This window comes from Cervus canadensis, chromosome 6 (genome assembly GCF_019320065.1).
Source record: "Cervus canadensis isolate Bull #8, Minnesota chromosome 6, ASM1932006v1, whole genome shotgun sequence".
NCBI lineage: Eukaryota > Metazoa > Chordata > Mammalia > Artiodactyla > Cervidae > Cervus > Cervus canadensis.
This window is the reverse complement of record NC_057391.1, coordinates 84,392,059-84,411,293: the sequence shown is the minus strand read 5'-3', so window position 1 is coordinate 84,411,293 and position 19,235 is coordinate 84,392,059. Positions and strand designations below refer to the sequence as shown.

General features: G+C 39.6%; 1 protein-coding gene across 12 annotated transcripts in view; it reads right to left on the bottom strand.

The window, feature by feature from the left end:
• The window catches only part of NRXN3 (neurexin 3), a 1,769,272-nt gene that overhangs the window by 1,067,362 nt on the left and 682,675 nt on the right, over positions 1-19,235 (bottom strand). For 8 of the 12 annotated variants that reach the window (XM_043472668.1, XM_043472663.1, XM_043472670.1 and 5 more), the window contains 2 exons: positions 13,525-13,728; positions 7,466-7,492 (listed from right to left, as the gene is read on the bottom strand). In XM_043472668.1, the coding sequence (XP_043328603.1) occupies positions 7,466-7,492; positions 13,525-13,728 (231 nt within the window). The remainder of the gene's footprint in view (positions 1-7,465; positions 7,493-13,524; positions 13,729-19,235) is intronic. The other 4 variants (XM_043472666.1, XM_043472667.1, XM_043472678.1 and 1 more) reach the window with 1 other exon arrangement.

Sequence of the window (19,235 nt, the reverse complement as noted above, 5' to 3'; positions counted from 1 at the left end):
ACAGTAGGAGATGGCTTGAATAAAGTAGAATATCTTCAACAAAAAAGATCACCTTTTTATTATAGGAGTATACACTGATAGGATTAGTCATCCTCATCAACACCACAGTTTAGCTTCTGCTCTTACTCAAAGACCTAGGTACAAGAATCATGCTCATTTTACAGCTGAGGGTTAAAGTAAAGTGTCCACAGGCACATAGTTCATTAGTGGTATAGAAAGAAAAGGCTGAGCCCAGGCTATTCGGCTCCAGAGTCCTTCTTGCTCTTTGTAATGGTACTTAAATGCCTCTCTTTGCTGGAATTCCAACATAGACAAACAGGAATACAGGAAGAAAATAACACAAAACAACTGTAATATACTACCACTTTTCTACAACATCCCTGTTTACTAAGAAAAAAAAAAGATTAGTATATTATCAAATGCTGCTACAGCAGATTTCCATTAAAATATTTCTGGTATAAATGGTCATCAAGACTTTGAATGCCATTTGTCCTTGCATGTATCTGAAGAAGTAAAAGAATGGAAGGTAAAGATCTGTGAGGGGCAATGGGTCATTGCTTGAATATGTGACAGCAACACTGTAAAAAGATAGTTGGAGAAAATGAATAAAATTTTGATAATATGGAGTATTTGGCAAGGGTGATATAAATCTGGACAACCTCTTGGGAGTGCAATTTGGCAATATCTATCAATATCTTTGTTAAGTACTTACCTGTTGACCTAGCAAATTTACCTTTAAGGATTTAACTAATAGACGTTGCTGTATATACAGTCAAAGACTAGTGAACACGAGCATACATTTTCTCACTTTTAGTAGTGGTAAAAAGTTGAGAAAAATCTGAACATTTATCAGTAAGGTACTGATTTAATCAAATATAATACCTCCACAAAAGGTGACATTATGTGACTACTGAAAAGAATAAAGTAGATCTTTACATTCCTGTAGGGAATAGTCCCTAAGACATTTTCTGGTTAAAAAAGGCAAGATTCAGAAAAACATGTTACCATTGTGCTAAGGAGAAGGAAGACAAAGAGGAGGGGAGAATGTGGTAATAACTATGGTAATTACTATGGAGAACACGATAGTAACATTTTATAGTCATATAGATTGCCTCTGAAAAAATGTTAAAGCACTGATAATTTAGCTTGCACCTAAAAACTGGGGGACTAGAATTAGGGATATGAGGGAGAATTTTTGCAACACTGCCTTTTGTTCCCTGTACAACTTTTAAACTATTGTAAAATAAATGCACTCTGAATATTTATTAAGAGTTTGCTATTAAATATTTAGGAAGCAGCCTATGAACATACTCAAATCTGCCTACTATTGATACTGTTAATAAACTTGCATACGAGGTGTTTTATATGTCACAAGAAACACAAAACCTTTCAAAGGGAAACAAAATTATGTGTTATCTTTTAAAACTCAGGTTTTGATGAATGTTAAAGTACAGCATAACCATTTATTATAGAAATAGAAAGTCTCAGATGTGATGTCGATAGTTTGATAGATAATAACACATTACTGTATATAAAATTCTGCTTTGTGATTTTTCCATCTCCATTAAAACTCTACTGAGAAAAGCAGTATGGTCAGGCTCACAGCAAAGGTGATCCAAACCTTAGAATGGATACCAAAAAGACTCCACAATTTCCCTCTGAGAAAACTTTTAAGAGTGAAGAGGTTAGCCTTCCTGGCTGGGGTGAGGTAAGTATTTCTGAGTTAAAGGGATGAGCTAAGCAAGTCAGCTCTGGGATTTCTAGATAAACCAGGCCTAAAGATGATGCCATTTATTCTGGTACCTAGCCAGGGAAGACAGAGAAAAAGAGAAGAAAACCAGAAGTCAAGTGTAATAAACTGCAGCTCACCAAGCCATGCCTAAATGAAGCAAAACTACCCACACCTTGTTGACTTTGCCAAAATACTGGCATTGAGTCTGCTTGGAAACTCAAGGCTGAGAAGCAAAGGTGGAAAACAAAAAACAGGTGATAGGTGAGCAGGTGCAAGAGAAGGAATATTTAGTATTGATAAATACTAGTAGTTTTCAGAGATATGATTTGGAGACACCATATCCTTGTGATGCTATTTTCTTTCAGATCTTATATTATTGTGTGTCTCTGTGATTCAAAGACAACAGGCTCAGTCTGTGGGAAGTAGACAAGATTATAGAAGATACAAATGACTACACATGATGCTTCAGTGATTTCAGGTCAGTATATTTTTGCATGACATTGTTTCTTTCTTCTCTATGTTGAAGAAGAGAAAATTAACCTTGTAACAGATAAATCAGTAAGTTTTCAATTTGAAAGCAACTAGGGGGAGGTCTACATATATCTAAATAATCAGGCATATGCAAGGAATTCACAATTTTTATGTGATATATACCCCCCTTTTCAGAAAGAATGGGTAAGTGATCACAGAGGAATTAGCCTTTGAGAGAGAAAGATTGAAAAAAAAAAAGGAGGGGGGAATTGGTATTCATTAATCTGTGTTCACTATATTCTCTCATGCTGGACTTTCCAAGTGACGCTAGTGGTAAAGAACCTGCCTGCCAAGGCAGGAGATGTAAGACATGCGGATTCAGTCCCTGGGTTGGGAAGGTCCCCTGCAGGAGGGCATGGCAACCCATTCCAAAATCCTTGTCCGGAGAATCCCATGGACAGAGGAGCCTGGTGGGCTACTGTCCATAGCGTTGCAAAGAATCGGACATGACTGAAGTGACTTAGCAGAACACACATATTCATTCATGCTACACTCATATTTAATCCATATGAAGCCTCTGCATTCATTCAGACAATACAGGACTTACAAGGGATGGGATGAAGGAGGCGTTAGGAAACTGGAGGCCAGAGTACCAATCAGTCGAGGTTAAAGGCCATGAACCATTTTTTACAGACTTTCATCCAAGCAAACACCCACAAAATCAATAAGAAGCTCATACCTGTTTTCAGAACCACGTGCCTCTTAGGTACAGCCAGCCTCATGGAACGGGGACCATAAGGATGGTGACTTCCTCCAGAAATTCCCAGAAAGCAGCCCTGTTTTCTTCAGCTGTGCTCTAGGGCACCCTGGAGTTCAATCCACCGTGATGACTGCCAACTCTGGTGCTCTTTGGCAATTTTATAGTCAATTCTAGACTGGAAATTTCCTTACTACTTAATTTTAAATATCCCTGTCAGATGAATCTATCAAACCCAGAAATGTCCCCAGTTCAACCAAAGACTTTGATTGGCACGCTCTCTATTAATGTTTAGTGACAGCAGCTGGAGAAGAATTTATGGTATGGTATTCTTGCAGGATTGGGAAAGCAAGGCTAGTAAATATTTGGAATGAGTAATGGAAAGACAAAGTACTGGAAAAGAGAAGGTAAGAAAGGGAGAAAGGCAGAGAACCTGATTGTTTCTGCTGCTTGGAATCCCTCATCAGGGAGCTGGATCAGTTACTGACAGAAGCGCCAGGCAGCAAAGCCAAAAGGAAAAGGCTTTTTGTCTGGAGACCACTGCCCTCAACCATGTTCCGTGGCTTTCTTTTCACATTGGAAGACGGTCCTTCTTTTTCATGCTCTCTCTCTGTTAAAAAGACAGTCACACAGACCTTTGGAGGTAGCCATTGCCCTGAACAAACAATATTTTGAGGAAGATTAAAAAAAAAAAAAAAAACTGCTAATGTCATTCAGCATTTTACCTGATTTCTTTAAAGACAGGAATTCTAAAAAGAAATATTGGAAAAGCTTATGAACTTATATTTAAACCTGGTTAAAGTTTAATTTACTGTGTCACTTCAAGAGAAAAAAAAATTTTGTTTTGAAACGAGCCATTACCCCTTAAGACTGGTATTGAAATGGCAGCTGGATCTCAGGGGTAAGAAGAGACCCTCTCCTCCTCACACTCAGCTGGAAATCAGTCTTATTTCTTATACTGTTACAATGAAAACCTGTGTAAGAGACAGGATCCACACACCTATTACAGAAACAACTTGAGATTCTGTAACAGGTTGAACTATGCATTCTGATATCATGTGTGTTAAAAAGAGGGGTTGAGAAGTTCTTGTCCCCTTTATCTGTTTTACCTTGGCATTTAGCTGTGTAATCTTCTCAAACTTTTCCACTCAAGTGCCAATAAAGCTGGGAATGGAATAGAGAAGATACACAATAAAATAAAATACACAATAAAAATTATATTGAATTCTTATCCTTTTTCTTAAAACATAAAAGAAGATTTACATATTAAATAAGGTTCATGTTTATTTTCATTCTTCTGCATCGTTTCACTTTGCTTTCAAGTATTTATTCCAAATCAACAATTAAAATTAACTTCAAGAAAATGCATCACATTTACGTTATAACGCTACATTATCCTGGGTACATATCTACCCATCTTAGTACAAAAGATCTTAGATTAGTTTGAAGAACTTGTGTCTCTGTGTGTGTGTGTGTTTCTATTCAGCCTGGGTGTAAGGAGCGAACACTATGTGTTATTTCTCTGATGCTTCCATCAAAAGTAACCTCCTTAGTATGTTACAGATTTATCATGAGAATTCAAAATCAAATTTTCAAAGTCCAGTCTTGCCTCTTTATCTAAATATTGATTTAAACCAGTCTTACTGTTTCTATTCTGTGATCAAAGTTGGAACCACATCTTTCTCTGTGTGCATTTCCTCTCAATGCTGGTTTTAGTGGCTCTGAATAGAAAATTTTTTATCAGGCTTAGGAAATCTGCTGACATCTGTAGAATCATCATCATCTTCCCAGGAGAAAGAACCCAGGAACTTGTCTTGTGATGACTCTCCATGGCTAAATAGATGGAATATATGGAATTAAATGTAAGATAAAGTCTGACTAGAACACAAAAAGCAGGCCTTGACATCCTGATCAAAGTGCTCCTTCGGCTCTCTGCTCTGCAAACAAGTCTCTGAAGCCAGAAGATGCCAGCTTCAACTTTGGATGAGGTTTTCTACCTTCATGCTCAGCTTTCATTTTAGTTCCTTCTGGAAACTAATGCAAAATGAAAAGACAAAAATTTCCATAGATACACTGTATTTTTTAAGAAGTCCAAACACAAATGACTACATGCTATATGATTCAATTTATATAAAATGTCCAGGAAAGACAGAATTCTAGAGCCAAAAGCAGATTAACAGCTGCGTAAGACTATGAGAATGCACAAGGATTAACTGCAAAAGGACATAAGAGAAATTTGGGGAGTGCTGGAAATGTTCTAAGGATGTGACTATGGTGATATTTGGACAACCCTAGAAATTCAGTTTTAAAAAATCGCTGAATTGCAGGCTTACAATGGATGAATTTTGTGGTATAGAAATTATATCTCAATAAAGCTACTTAAAGAAAGGGAAAATGCCAGTCTTTGGAGAAAATGGATGTTTCAATTAGACTTGTAATGATCTAAATATCATGAGAAATTTCTGGCTAATTAGAAATGTTTAAACACAGCAAAATAGGACATTGCTTAAATTAACTGAAAGCGATGCCAAGACAAGCAGAAAGCACTCTACTTTAAGAAGTTGTTGTTTATATCGATTTTTTTTTTTTTACATTTCTTTTTGTTGTTCATTTGTATAGAGCATTTGTCTCTAAGAAATGGACTTGGGCTTTATTAGTTGGTCATCTTAATAGTATATCTCTGAAGAAAGAAGGTTAAACCAGTTAACACCTTTAAAATTTTTTAAAGGATGAGATAAGTAAATGAAATGTAAATGATTACTTCCTTTTTTTGAGTTTGTTCCTACAGAAACAAACTAGCAAGGAAAGAAGCAAAAAATGAGGAGATAATACTGAGAATTATATGTGCTTAACACTTCATCGAGTTGGTGACGTCAGGTCGGCATCACCGACTCGATAGACGTGAGTTTGAGCAAGCTCCAGGAATTGGTGATAGACAGGGAAGTTTGGTGTGCTGCAGTCCATGGGGTCACAAAGAATTGGACATGACTGAGTGACTGAACTGAGATGTTTCATCAATCAAATTTGTCTTTCCGCTTCACACGGAGACTGTATTTCTCAGCTTCCTTTGAGTTTAAGATGGAACTACATCTCACAAAATATGAGCAGAAGGAATGTATGGCATTTTTAACTCCAATAATTAGGCCACCTGATGTGAAGAGCTGACTCATTTGAAAAGACCCTGATGCTGGGAAAGATTGAGGGCAGGAGGAGAAGGGGACAACAGAGGATGAGATGATTTGATGGCATCACTGACTCAATGGACATGGGTTTGGGTGAACTCCAGGAGTTCGTGATGGACAGGGAGGCCTGGCGTGCTATGGTTCATGGGGTCACAAAGAGTCAGACACGACTGAGCGACTGAACTGAACTGAACCACCCAAGCTCTCTCTCTTTTCCCTGTGGGTACAACTGGAAGTAAAGAAATAACTCCAGGATTGTTGAACCCAAGTCATGAAAGAATCTTAGAGCCTGAATTATTTCTTCGAAGAGAGCTGACCAGGAGAGCTGCTCAACTGGCATTAGACTTTGACTGAATGAGAATGAAATCTTTTCTGTTGAGCCACTGAAATGTTGGGACTGCCTTTTGTAGCTAATCACCCTAACCGATTACCCAAGTTGCTTAATTATTACTTAATTGCCTTACCTATATAGCATGCTGTAGGACTCAAAAGTATATTTCTTACTTTCTTCCTCTTATCATCTGGTCCTATTCTTTCCTTCACATCCATCTTTCCTCTTTCTCCTCCTATTCTCCTACTTCATGACTCAAGTTAATGTGCATTTCTCAGACGAAGGAAGAAACGTGTGAGTAGTATTCAGCCCGTTCCTCATTAAGATCCTTCTTCAAAAGGTGGAATGTTTAAATAGGATAAGGTAAAAATAATAATCTGCCATTCTTTATTCAGAAGAACTAGAATACATCTCAAGTCTTTGGTTAAAATGAAGGCATCTCAATCAAGTCTTTGGTTAAAATGTTGCATTATTATCAAAAGCAACATTGTGCCCACCTCCTACAAAAAAACAAAACAAAAGGTTCAACCCTACAGCAATCAATGCCAGGAGAGAAATGTCAGAGTTGGCAGCCACCTTGTGGGTGATGAACCTTGCTTTCATTTTCTGAAGCTTTCAGTACTGGAGAAGTGCATTGTGGTTGCTCTAACACGTTTTGTCCAGCCCTGAGAGTTATTTTCCCAAAACAACAAATTACCATTTCAATTCATTCTCAAGCTATTTCATTAGCCAGGTGCCCGTTCCTCCTTTTCTGCATATAGAACCAATGCAAGGAAAGAAGAGAGGACCTGCCTTGATCCAGAAACCGCATCTCAGGTCACACTCAGCCCAAACCATCACCCCAGCCCTTCAGCGTGTCAACCCCAGTTCCCCCCAACTCCATCGTCAAAAAAATAAAATAATTCAAATGAAAAACAGCTCATAAAACAGTAAATAAAATAAAGTCAGTTTTCTTTTTTAAAGAACAAAATGAAACTTGAGGGAAAACTTACTGGAGTTACAGTTTATCCTGATACAGTCTAGATGGGGAAAAATAAATGAAAGATGAAATTGCATCCTTCAAGGTAACAGCTGCAGACATCCAAAAACAATCAGTCCACCCTTCCGGGGACAGACACACGCAAGAAATGTGGCCATTTTATATATATATATATACAGTAGGCACAAGTTTAAGGGTGGGTGTATATGTACAGTATATTGTTTCATAAAGTCGGATACATATATATATACACACACACACATATATATACACATATGTATAGAGATATATACTGGTATACATATATATCCACGATAGACACCAAGTATGCTTCTTTTTTTTTTCCTTTAAAAATACTGTTCATTATTATTAAAGTATTTCAAACCCAGACTTTGAAATATTAATTTTGTTAAACTTGGAAAATACTGCAAAAATTTCCCCACCAAATGCAGGTTTATTTTGTTTCCCTCTATAATTGGTCTTTCTTGAAATTGCTCTTTAAAAGTAGCAAAAATACAGTTTTTGCTTTAATATTCCAAAGATAATATCACCAGTCTGACATAGTGTATCATTTTTTAAAATTTTGTTTCTCAGGGCAGTATTTAACCCTTTCTCTTTTTCTGAAACCAAACTCCCTCCACCCTCTTTAAGTCAGGCCCCAAATGCGATAGAAATTCACATAGGCAGACTTGCCTTTGCCATCTGGTAAGGAAAGGGTTAACACCACCTGGTCATTTCCTGTCATAAAATGGCCACTTGCAAACAGCTAACCGCACAAACACCCATCCCAGATTTTAGAGAGGCGGGGTTGGGTGCTGGGTACAAGGAGTTGTATGACATCAGCCCAATTGACTGGGGTCTCTGCTGTGGTTTCAAAGGCCCCCAGACCAGCCCTTCATGGAGCCCATCTCCGTCTTCCTGCCTGAATACTCAGACTGAATCAAGCGCCCACAGCATTCGAGGAGAAGGCGAGCTGAGTGCATGGGGAGGTGGTCCTGGGCACCTTTGACATCCGACCTATCCCATCCTGTGACCCTGCATCTTGGAGAGAGAAAATCCCTTTAAAAAAAAAAGTAGGGGGGAAATGGAATAAAAAGATGGCTATTTTTTTCCAGTTCTGGTCACCAGAAAAGGTATTTGGGGCCAGAGGTCAGAGCATCTATCCTTTTGTTAGTGTCTGTTTGGAGTCATGGACACACAGCCCAGAAGGTTGAGCGCGGAGTTAACGGCAGGTGATTGGGCAGAATGGTCAGAGACGTGTCTCAGGTGTGTTGTTAGCATGCTGCCCACCTGAACCTAAGTTTGCTTTTTTAACGATGATCAGAATTCACATAAGAATGTGTTTCAAGCCAGATATTAAAAGGTAAAAGGAAAATAATCAAGGAAAGAGAGAAAATTACAGGGAAAAAAAATACAGCTAGAATCTGTGCTTTTCTTCTAGCTAAAGTTAACCCAGTAGTTTTGGAGGGCTTATGGGAAGATAATGCCACCTTTTAAACGTCCCAAAGTAAATCACTTTAAGCAAGTCAGTGTGAAAGAAACCAGTGGCCAGTGACGGGGCAGAATAAAACTATGTGAGTCCAGAGAGGAGCAATTTATAACACCCAAGCATCCTGAGGAAGGTGGGGGCAGGAAGCTAATTTGTTCCCCAGAACATCTCTTGAGAAAAATCTGGGTTTGGTTTCATGCGGTTAGGTTTGTCATGTGTCGTCAACCGCAACAGAAAAGTGGGAGCAAACAGCCCTGGAGCATCTGGTACGATCACCGGCAGAGGAGGCCATGCCCCTGGTGGGGACTGGGGAGGGGAGGGTGGGGGCGGGAAGAAGCGAGGTCTCAGCTGCCGGAGAAACGCCCTTCCCTCGTGGATTCAAGACAGAGGGGAAGCAGGTGCGTGGGCACGCTTCAGAGAAGGAAAGAGGGAACCTAAAGCAACAAACCCAAGAACCTTAAACAAGAAGTGGCTTTCTGCTTGGGTTTCTGTGTCGCTGAGGATCTCATCTCTGTCAAGGACCTGATCTAGGCAGAGATGCTGGGTCGGGCTTGTCTTTCTGGGTTCATCCACATGGTCCCACAAACTGAATGGTGTCTTTAAATCAGTGTGAGGACTTGGAGCTTTCAAGACTGCAAACAGCTGGGTATGTTCAGTTGAGAAGTGGAGAATGATCTGTTACCTTACTTGAAGCATACGCTTGGGAAGAAAAATCTACCCCAGTCCCCTGTTCATAGGGTCTGAGAGGGTGGTCGTGCTAGTGAGGATGCACTTTTCAATGAAAAATGAATCAGAAGAACTGTCCTGGCAAGGCAATCTCCCTTAGAGCTCCAGTAACAGCTAAAGTTCTCTCTCTGCCTGAGCCTTGGCATGGATTTGAGGGATGCGTGTGTATGCTGTTCATTCTGTTTCGGTTTTTTGTTTGTTTGTTTCATTTTAGTTTAAAAGGAGAAATGTTATTTTCTATATTGATGAGCTTTGGTTTGAGCAAGGAAGAGATGAATGTTTCTAGGAGCTGTGGGCCTTCAGTGATGGATAGAGTAGACAGTAGTATTTTCTCTGCTTGGGTAAGAGAAAACCCGTGATGCCTGAGTAGTTTAGAAACACGGGTAGTCCCACCTCTGTGACCTACTTTCCCTGCTTCCAACGAGAGAGAACATCTGGAGAATCTGAATGCAATTAACCAAGCTGCACGGCACTGCCTACAAGCCTCCGCCCCTGAAGAAGGGTGGCCTGCGTCTTGCTGAGGATTCTACAGGCCGTGAATGAGGCTGCACCAATGCGGACGGACTTTTTGGCTCCACTCAAACCAAGCAGTAAGGCAAAAGACGCCTTCTGCGCATGTGTAAAAGGTGACCATCAAGAAAGCAGTCAGAAGTCATTAAGTCCATCACATCATCGACCCACAGTATTGATCTCTGGAGGTAACGGATAACCCAGGATGATCGAGCGGTTTAGAAACAGGGGTGGTCCCACCTCTGTGACCTACTTTCTTTGTTTCATGTCTATCAAGCAATCATAAAAACATTTAACTGACTGATCTCACAAACTTACTGTGGGATTAAAATAAGGTTTTTTAAATATTCTAAAATACTATAATGTTAAAATTGTGATTATAGCTTTTAATACTAAGAGATCAAAATATGACTGGTCAATAGTCAACCTCACCGCTTTAAAAAACATGCTATGTTTAGCTGGACACTGTCCATGCCTGTTATTGCCACAGCTGACCATCTTCAAAAAGCAAGACCCTTGGAAAAGTCTAGTCTCCTTGACATTTAGAAGATATATTACAGCAGGAAAATACAGACATGTATATCATGAGCTTATATGTGTGAAGAATTTGAAATAAATTGGAATATCATTAGCGCCTGTGCTAGAAAAGAGACATAACTTAAATGGAGGGAGGGATCATCTAAAATTAGTGATGGGAATTTTGTACATAAATGTACATGCTGTTTGGAGATGTTTACTATTATAAAAGGGTAAACAAATCAATGACTGGGAGAAAGAAAGCATTTATGAAGGGGTGGGTATACCCTGGGCAGAGAGGGGAACAGAACCTTCAAACAAAGCATGAGTATGGAGTGTGTACGTACACTTCAAGGAATTTAAGTTTAGTTTCCATGTTATGGTTGAAAGAAAGCTATGTAATTCAAACTAGTAATTGTGGTGAACCATACCCTTCAGAGGAAAACGTCACCATTGTTTCCAGAGAAGCACAGTGCTCTCCAGGGTAGACTCGCTCTGTTTTGCCTACGATGTTTCAACCTAGAAGGAGGTACACTGGTCATGTGCAGAAAAGAGCCAGGAGGCTAGAGTAGAGTCTTTTAACAAAGCACATTGCCCAGATTTTCATGAAAGTTTAAAATGGAAAAATAATGCTTCTAGTAATACATCTGGAATCTGTGTGTGTGTGTGTGTGTGTGTGTGTGTGTGTGTGAGAGAGAGAGAGAGAGAAAGAGAAAGAGAGAGAGAGACAGACAGGGAGAGAAAGAGAAACTGCTCATCTTTCTGAATCATCCCCTTTTATCTCCCTCCACTTCCATTTTTCTTTCTAAGATGTGAGACCTGTCACAGTTGGCCTTTTAATCTTACAAAACAACATCTAAAGTGGAAAAAAAAAGTTATCTGCTTAAAGCCAATGTGCATTTCCCTAGAACCCCAAAGGGCTGAATATTTATGTCTCTGGCTCTCTCCTACCTTAAAATAGATGGTTAAAAATTGATGCTAAATCCTCTTTTCTGGGAGCTAAGTAGGAGGTCATATTTGTTTTCATTTTGGTTTGGAGAGGGGTTGTTCTCGGTTTTAATTTCTTCTGCTGCTTTTCAGAGAAGCTGACAGCCGGCCACTGGGGGTTGGTTTTCAGGTATGCACTCCGGTTGGGTTGGGTGGTTTCAGGTGGGGAGGATGGAGCAGGGAGGGGCAGGTGGAGGGGACAGGGGAATGCCGGCCCCTGGAGGCTGCTCAGTACACCCTGTTCTCAGGGCTGTTTGCTATGCGGGCCGCAGGCTTGGGGCCTTTGAAGGGTTGAATACCATCTTTTGATTTACCATGGCTGATGGTGGAGAGGACTGGAAACTCAAGAACACTCACAAAGATCCAGCAAAAGAGAAAAAAACAAAACCCAAAATAACCAAACACACACGTACACAAAGGAAAACCCAGGAGACACGCTGACAACAGAAATCAAATGTGGTTGGAAAAGAAAAAGGGCATAGTATTGTAAAAGCTGCAAATTGGAAAAAAAAGAAGAGACACAACTAAACAAGCCACTGCTCAAAACAGTCTTCTGTGTCCTAGAGATTTTTAGGATTGTAGAATAGGCACTTCTCAAGTGTAACCAGTTGACCTGACAGCAGATAAGACTGGTATGGATTTCCCACCTTCCCAGCAGGCCATCTAGGATTCTGGACCATCTTGTATCTGCTACATGTGTTCACCATGTCATCCCCACGCCTCTGACAAGCCATCCCACTGACATCTTTAGGAAGGAGTTGTGTATCTAAACATATTCAACATCCTCAAACCAATCATAGGCTTAGAAAGTTTGAACTCAGCTGTGTCAACACAAGGCACTGACTCTCTATTGAGTAGAATCAACAGAAATAGAGATTGCTTTTTCTTTTTTTTCCTTCCAAAAACCAAGAGGTCCCCACTTTCCACAGCATATTGATTAGAATTCAGTCAGGGTCAGTAGCCCAATAGAATGTGAGACCATAAAAAGAAGAATTCCCAAAGTATTATTATAAGTAATTACAGTAGAAGAAGAGGTCCTTTCTCAATAAAGTTACAATTTGAAACAGCCAATTTTTCAACATGAAGGAAAACTGATATGTATTATATGAGAATAGAGTAACTGGTAATAATGTGACTTAATCATCTTTATAAAAAGGGCTGCTGAATGAGGGTAGGAATGTCAGGACGGAAGAACGAGATACATATCAGGGGCCACACTGTCCTTCAATGTGTCAGACTCTAAACTCAGAGAATTTTCCCCCAGTGGGGCCACAGAAACAATGTGACTTGTCCTCCCTACTAGGAGAAAGTATAAGGAGATAGTAGTGTTGTCAAGGCCACTAGAATTTCCCATGTGATTGGTCCTTGTGGAGCTTCAAACAATGCATTTCTCATCCCACTCACGTGGCTTTGTTCCCTCCAACAACACCCTCCCATTTTGCTTCCATCTCCTGCCCTGGCCCCGCTCTCTAACTTTGACTGTTTTGAGTGGTGACCAAGGAGCTGGACTTAATGAGAATGGGATTGATCAAAAGATGGACCAAAGTAGCGTGTTTTACACAAAGCTAAACGATTCCAAAAAACCAAGAAAGGAAACTTAGAAAACGAATCTTCTAGTAAAGAAATACCACCACTGTCAGAAACCAGAAATTGACATCAAAAACCTCATGCAGAAACAAGGAGAAGGTGTTTGTTGCTGTTGGTTTTTATCCTCGGTCTATTAAACAAGAGGTGAGCATCTAACTTTCAGGAAACAAACAAAGAATTCAGTCAAACCAATGAAAATCGGAAAAGAAAGGGAAGACAAGCCCAAACAGAGTGGCAGAGGGTACTTCATACGATACCTAAGTTAACCATGAGCTTGACACGCCCCCCATCCAGCTCCAAACGCAGGGTGTCGGCAGAGTCCCTGGAGGTGGTGGCCACCAGCAGCCCGTAAGCTCGCTGGGACATGAAGCGGAAGGACACGTCCTCTGCCTCGGTGTGCATGACCATGGGCATGATGATCTTCATGTACATGCTGCCGTCGTAGCTCAGGATGGACGCCTCTGCAGAGAAGAAAGGAAGAGATGGTTAGGAGGAAGCATGTCAGTGTTTGCCCTCAGTTTCAGGGTAAGCAGAGTAGAATGGAGATGCGCCAACTTTGTAGACAGGTGGCTTGTGTTTGGGAGCTTCCCTGGTAGCTCAGCTGGGAAAGAATCTGCCTGTAGTGCAAGAGACCCAGGTTCAATCCCTGGGTCAGGAAGATCCCCTGGAGAAGGAACTGGCAACCCACCCCAGTATCCTTGCCTGGAAAATCCCATGGACAGAGGAGCCTGGCGGGCTGCAGTCCATGGGTCTTCAAAAGAGGTCGGCACGACTGAGCAACTAACACGGGGGCTTGCATTTGCTCAATCTCCATTGCCACTTTTAAGCTAGACACAGGCCCTGTAAATGCTGAGGGTCTATTTCCTCTTTTGCAAAGGACATCTGGTGGCCTTGGTCCCTGCTCTACCATGCTCACCAACTCACCAATGGCATCGAATGAAATAATGGATGTGAAGTCATTCTGCAGAAGTGAAAATGTCCAGGTGGTAGTAATTGTGATTCTGGGCTACCATGGTGGCCCAGATGGTACAGTGTCTGCCCGCAATGTGGGAGACCTGGGTTCGATCCCTGGGTTGGGAAGATCCCCTGGAGAAGGAAATAGCAACCCACTCCAGTACTCTTGCCTGGAGAATCCCAAGGACAGAGGAGCCTGGCGGGGCTACAGTCCATGGGGTCGCAAAGAACCAGACACAACTGAGCGACGTCACTTTCTTCCTTACACTGTAGATACGACAAAGTCAAACGAGACACTAAACAAAACTTGAGTCCTGTGAGTACTTCCTGAAGAACCTGAGAGAAGGACCGGTTTGTAATCACTGCAGCAAATAAATACATACTAGCCGAGTGGTGCTGGGAAGAGGAAGGAACAGCAGCATAACCAGGCTTCAGAGCATCCCTAGTGGCCAGGCCTTGTGAGAGTCTGCTTGGCCCATTCAAAGAAGATTGGTAACAGCCAGGGCTAGAACAACAATAAAAGCTGAGGACAGCTTTGAAAACCAGCCATTCTATTTTTATTCCAACAGTACCTTTATAAGAAAAGGAGCAGCTCACCTTTTTGCCAATCCAAACAAACACTTTGGTTACAAGCCTTCCAGCCCCTCCAATATGTTATCTCACTTAGTGCCGCAAGGTGGGTCTATTATTCCTACTTTCAAACAGAAAACCACAGCTCATGGTGGGGAGTGGGTATTATCATCCCAAAGTCACATAGTCTGGATTTTAATCCAGTATATCCAATAGCAAGTCCAGGGCCTGTTCTGTAGCATCAGGTCGTTCAAAACATGCATTTGTTGAATCATTCATTGAGCAAATATTTTTAGGGAACACAGGACAAGAGCATCACTCACTTTCCTATGAAGCCAATCATCATGGAGCTCAGTTCCTGGCATTGAAGAGGTCCTTATTAAATACTTGCTGTTGCTAGATACTTGCTACTTTCCTATACACATTGTCCCCTTGAGAAGGAAATGGTAACCCACTCCAGTGTTCTTGCCTGGAAAAATCCCATGAACAGAGGAGCTTGGCAGTCTACAGTCCACGGGGTTGCAAGAGAGTCAGACACGACTGAGCACATATGCACTATGGAGGGTACAAAAGGTGAAGCGAACAAGATCCCTGTCTTGAAGGCAGAATCAGTGCACATAAATAACCGTACTAGAATTTAAAATGGCTAAATGACCCAGCAAAGGTGTATCAATAAAGCCAGCGGCATTCAGAAGACAGAGGCCATAGCATGCAAGTGAGTAGATTACATGGGGCAGTCTGAAACTGGTCTTGGTAGTTGGGTGGAGTTTTTAATGAAAAGTGATGGCATCAGATTTGATAGGTAGACAAGACAGTATCTCCATATATAAAAAACAAAGAAATAGGGGAATGCCCAGATAATAGCAAACTTTAACAGAAGCATCAAGCATATTTTGAGGATAGTTACACAAAGATGCTTTGACATTACAATGAAATCAACAGATTTGGGTAGATATTGAGAAGTAAATGAATGATTAACAAAGAGATAAACATCTTCTGTCTTCCTATATAAATGGAACACGAACAGATTGGAGAGACTGGGCAGACGATGTGGAAGGTTCTCAAAATAGTCTGTGTCATCATTGTACCCCCAACCTTACTTACACAACATACAAAAGGTACATGAAAAACAGTATAAATACACCTGTCATCCCTAGGAATCAACCATCACCCAGGTAAAAACCATGACACGCTAATAGTTGTATATCACAATTTGCAAACTCTAAGGGTCACAAATAAAGGTGGGACAGTAACAGACACCATCAAAATGAAAACATATTTTGAAGGTCTGCTCTTAGATGAGAAGCATAATCTAAATATAACACACGCTCCAGATGCGAGAGAAACTTCTATCTCCTGAAAGAGCAGAATCAAAAGATCAATAATGATCACTAAAATTTACTGAGCACTTAAACAATTTGCCTGCGCTTTCTAAGACTTCACATGCATTAAGATGGCATTTAATCCTCACAAGCACATCATGAAGAAGACACTATTATTATAGTTTATAGATACCAGGTCGCACATCTAACAAAAGGCAAAGCTAGAAGCTAAATGCAGGCAGTATGATTCTCACAGCTATATACTTGATGATTCTGCCACATTTTGAGAGTTATACCTGAAGCACACCCGTGTTTCTTAGCACCCAAAGTACATCTGTAATGCTTCATGGCAGTGTGTTGTATTCTTGTGTATGTGTACATATATGTACATGTGTGCACAGACACATACATACATGTCATTATTCAAAGTTGTATTTTATGACCATATAGAATTACATAAACAGAAATTTCTGTTTGTTTTTAGAGACGTTCACTGAAACCTAGTATATTTTTCCATCACGCAGTGCAACATGTGGAATCTCAATTCCCCACCAGAGATCAAACCCATGCCCCCTGTGGCAGAACTACAGAGTCTTAACCCCTGGACTGCCAGGGAAGTTCAACGATACAAATTTCTAAATGATATCTTGTTACACATTACTATGCACAATGCTCTGTGTGTGTTTATGATTATGAACACCTTTAGTTACTACTATGACTTTCTACTATAGATACCTACACTCAAGCACACTCCTTTTCAAAAGATGTGAAGGCATTTGGTGAGCCATTAAATGGTTGTTTGGATGCGTTCAACTTAAATAATTCCAGAATTAATGGCCAACTTTTTCCCTCTAGATATATGTAGTGAGAGAATATGCATCTTTATGTCAATATTGGTAGTGTCAGAGAATAAATAGAAGGTGAGTGTGTAGTTAAGCATCTAATAGTACAAAATGAAGTATGGATCTCAGTGTATACCTTTGTGTGTATCTTGGTGAGTGTGTTCTATTATTAACAGAGTATTTTTCAGGGGAAGGTGATGAAGCAGAAAATTTAATATAGAAATCAGCTGAAAATAAATTTGCTTCAGAATTCATATTAACTTGCTTAAAATATTTCAAATAAAAGGGGTACCATGAATGGAATACTAATTTGAGGGAAAATGAGTCTAAAGAAAATGTTATTTGATCTAAAGTCTATCAGATTATTGAGTATTGAAAGACTTCATCATGAAATGCTGAGATAACAATACTTATACAGTTCTCCTATTTTGTCCCTCTTTTTCACTTTTATAACTTCCTTTTAAGTGAATATTTAACATATTATGTTAATGTCTTTGATGATTCTTAACTATATAATCAGGCTTCCCAGTTGGCTCAGTGGTAAAGATTCTGTCTACCAACTCAGGAGATGTGGGTTCTATCCTTGGGTCAGGAAGATCCCCTGGAGGAGGAAATGTCAACCCACTCCAGTATTCTGGTCTGGGAAATCCAATGAACAGAAGAGCCTGGTGGGCTACAGTCCATGGGGTTGCAAAAGAGTCAGACTTGACTTAGTGTCAGACTTGACTAAGTCAACCTTAGCAACAACAACTATATAATTAACTAACCAAAAGCTTCTTTCCTAGTGGTTGGTCTAGGGCTTACAACATGTATGAGAATCGACTTCCCATTTATATGAACTTAATTCTAGTAAGACATGGAAATTTTACATGCTGTCATCTCTTCCTCCTTTTTGTGTTATTATTGTTATTCATGTGATGTCTATATGTGTTTCAAACTCAAAAATACATTGTTATAGTTATTGCTTTATAAGAACTTCTGTCTTTTTACGAAGTGAAGCAAGGATATCTCAGATATATTTATAGAAATTTTTAAAGCTAAGCTTATTTACCATCTCTGTCTCTCTCTCTTCTTGCGGATTCAAATGACACCATCTGGTCTCATTCCCTTTCTCCAGTATAGCTTCATTCATTTTTGTTTTATTGTCAAGTATACTACAATTCTATATGTTACAGACCCAACAATACAATTTTATAGATTATTTTATGTAACTGCCTTTTAAATCAGTTAAAAGAAGAAAGAAAAAGCAATGCTTAATTATACTTTTCATCACTACCTACACAGTTACCTTTATTGGAACTCTGTTTTTTTTTTTTTTTATGAAGATTCAAATTACTGTCTGCTGCCACTTTCTTTTCATTTATAGAACTTCTTTTAGTATGTCTTACATGGCAAGTATGCTAGCAATGAAGTCTCTGCTTTTTGTTTACCTGGATACATCTTTATTTCACTTTCACTTTTGAAAGATAGATTTTTTTTTTACTATAGAATTCCTGACGGTTGATATATGTCTTTCAGCACTTTTAATGTCAACGCACTGTCTTTGACCTCCATTGCTTCTGAACAGACATCAGCTGTCATTCTCACTGTGATCCCTCGTATATGATGACTTGCTGTTTCAAGATTTTCTTTTTGGGTTTCAACCTGTCTATCATAATGAGTATGGATATTAATGAATTTCTTTGCATTTATCCTATTTGAGGCTCACCAATGTGTAAATTAGTGTTTTTCCTCAAATTTGGGAAATTTTCAATCATCATTCTCTAGATATTTTTTTTCTTATTCTCCCTCTCACTTTTCTAGGACTGCCATCATACATATGTTGGTACACTTAATGATGTCCCACATCTATCTGACACTCTTTTTCTTCGCTTATTTTCTTTCTTCTATTTAGACTTTATAATCTCTATTGATTTATCTTCAAGTTTGCAGATTCTTTCTTCTGCTAACTCAGACTTAATGTTGAGCCCCTTAGTGACTTTTTCATTTGGGTTATTGTACTTTTAGACAGTTAGAAAATACATATAGATAGGTAGGTAGGGAGAGAAACAATTTCCAAATGAGGGAAAATTTGGAGTTGGAAAATTTATAAATATATATATATATATAATTTTAATCTCTTTATTAACATTATCTATTTGATAAATCACTGTCATCTTATTTTGCTTTAAATCTTGCACAGGTTCCCTTAACTTCCCAAATTCCCCTTGAACATATTTATAATAGCTTTGGTATAGTTTGTCTGCTAAGCACAACATCTGAGCAGTTTCTATTGCCTGT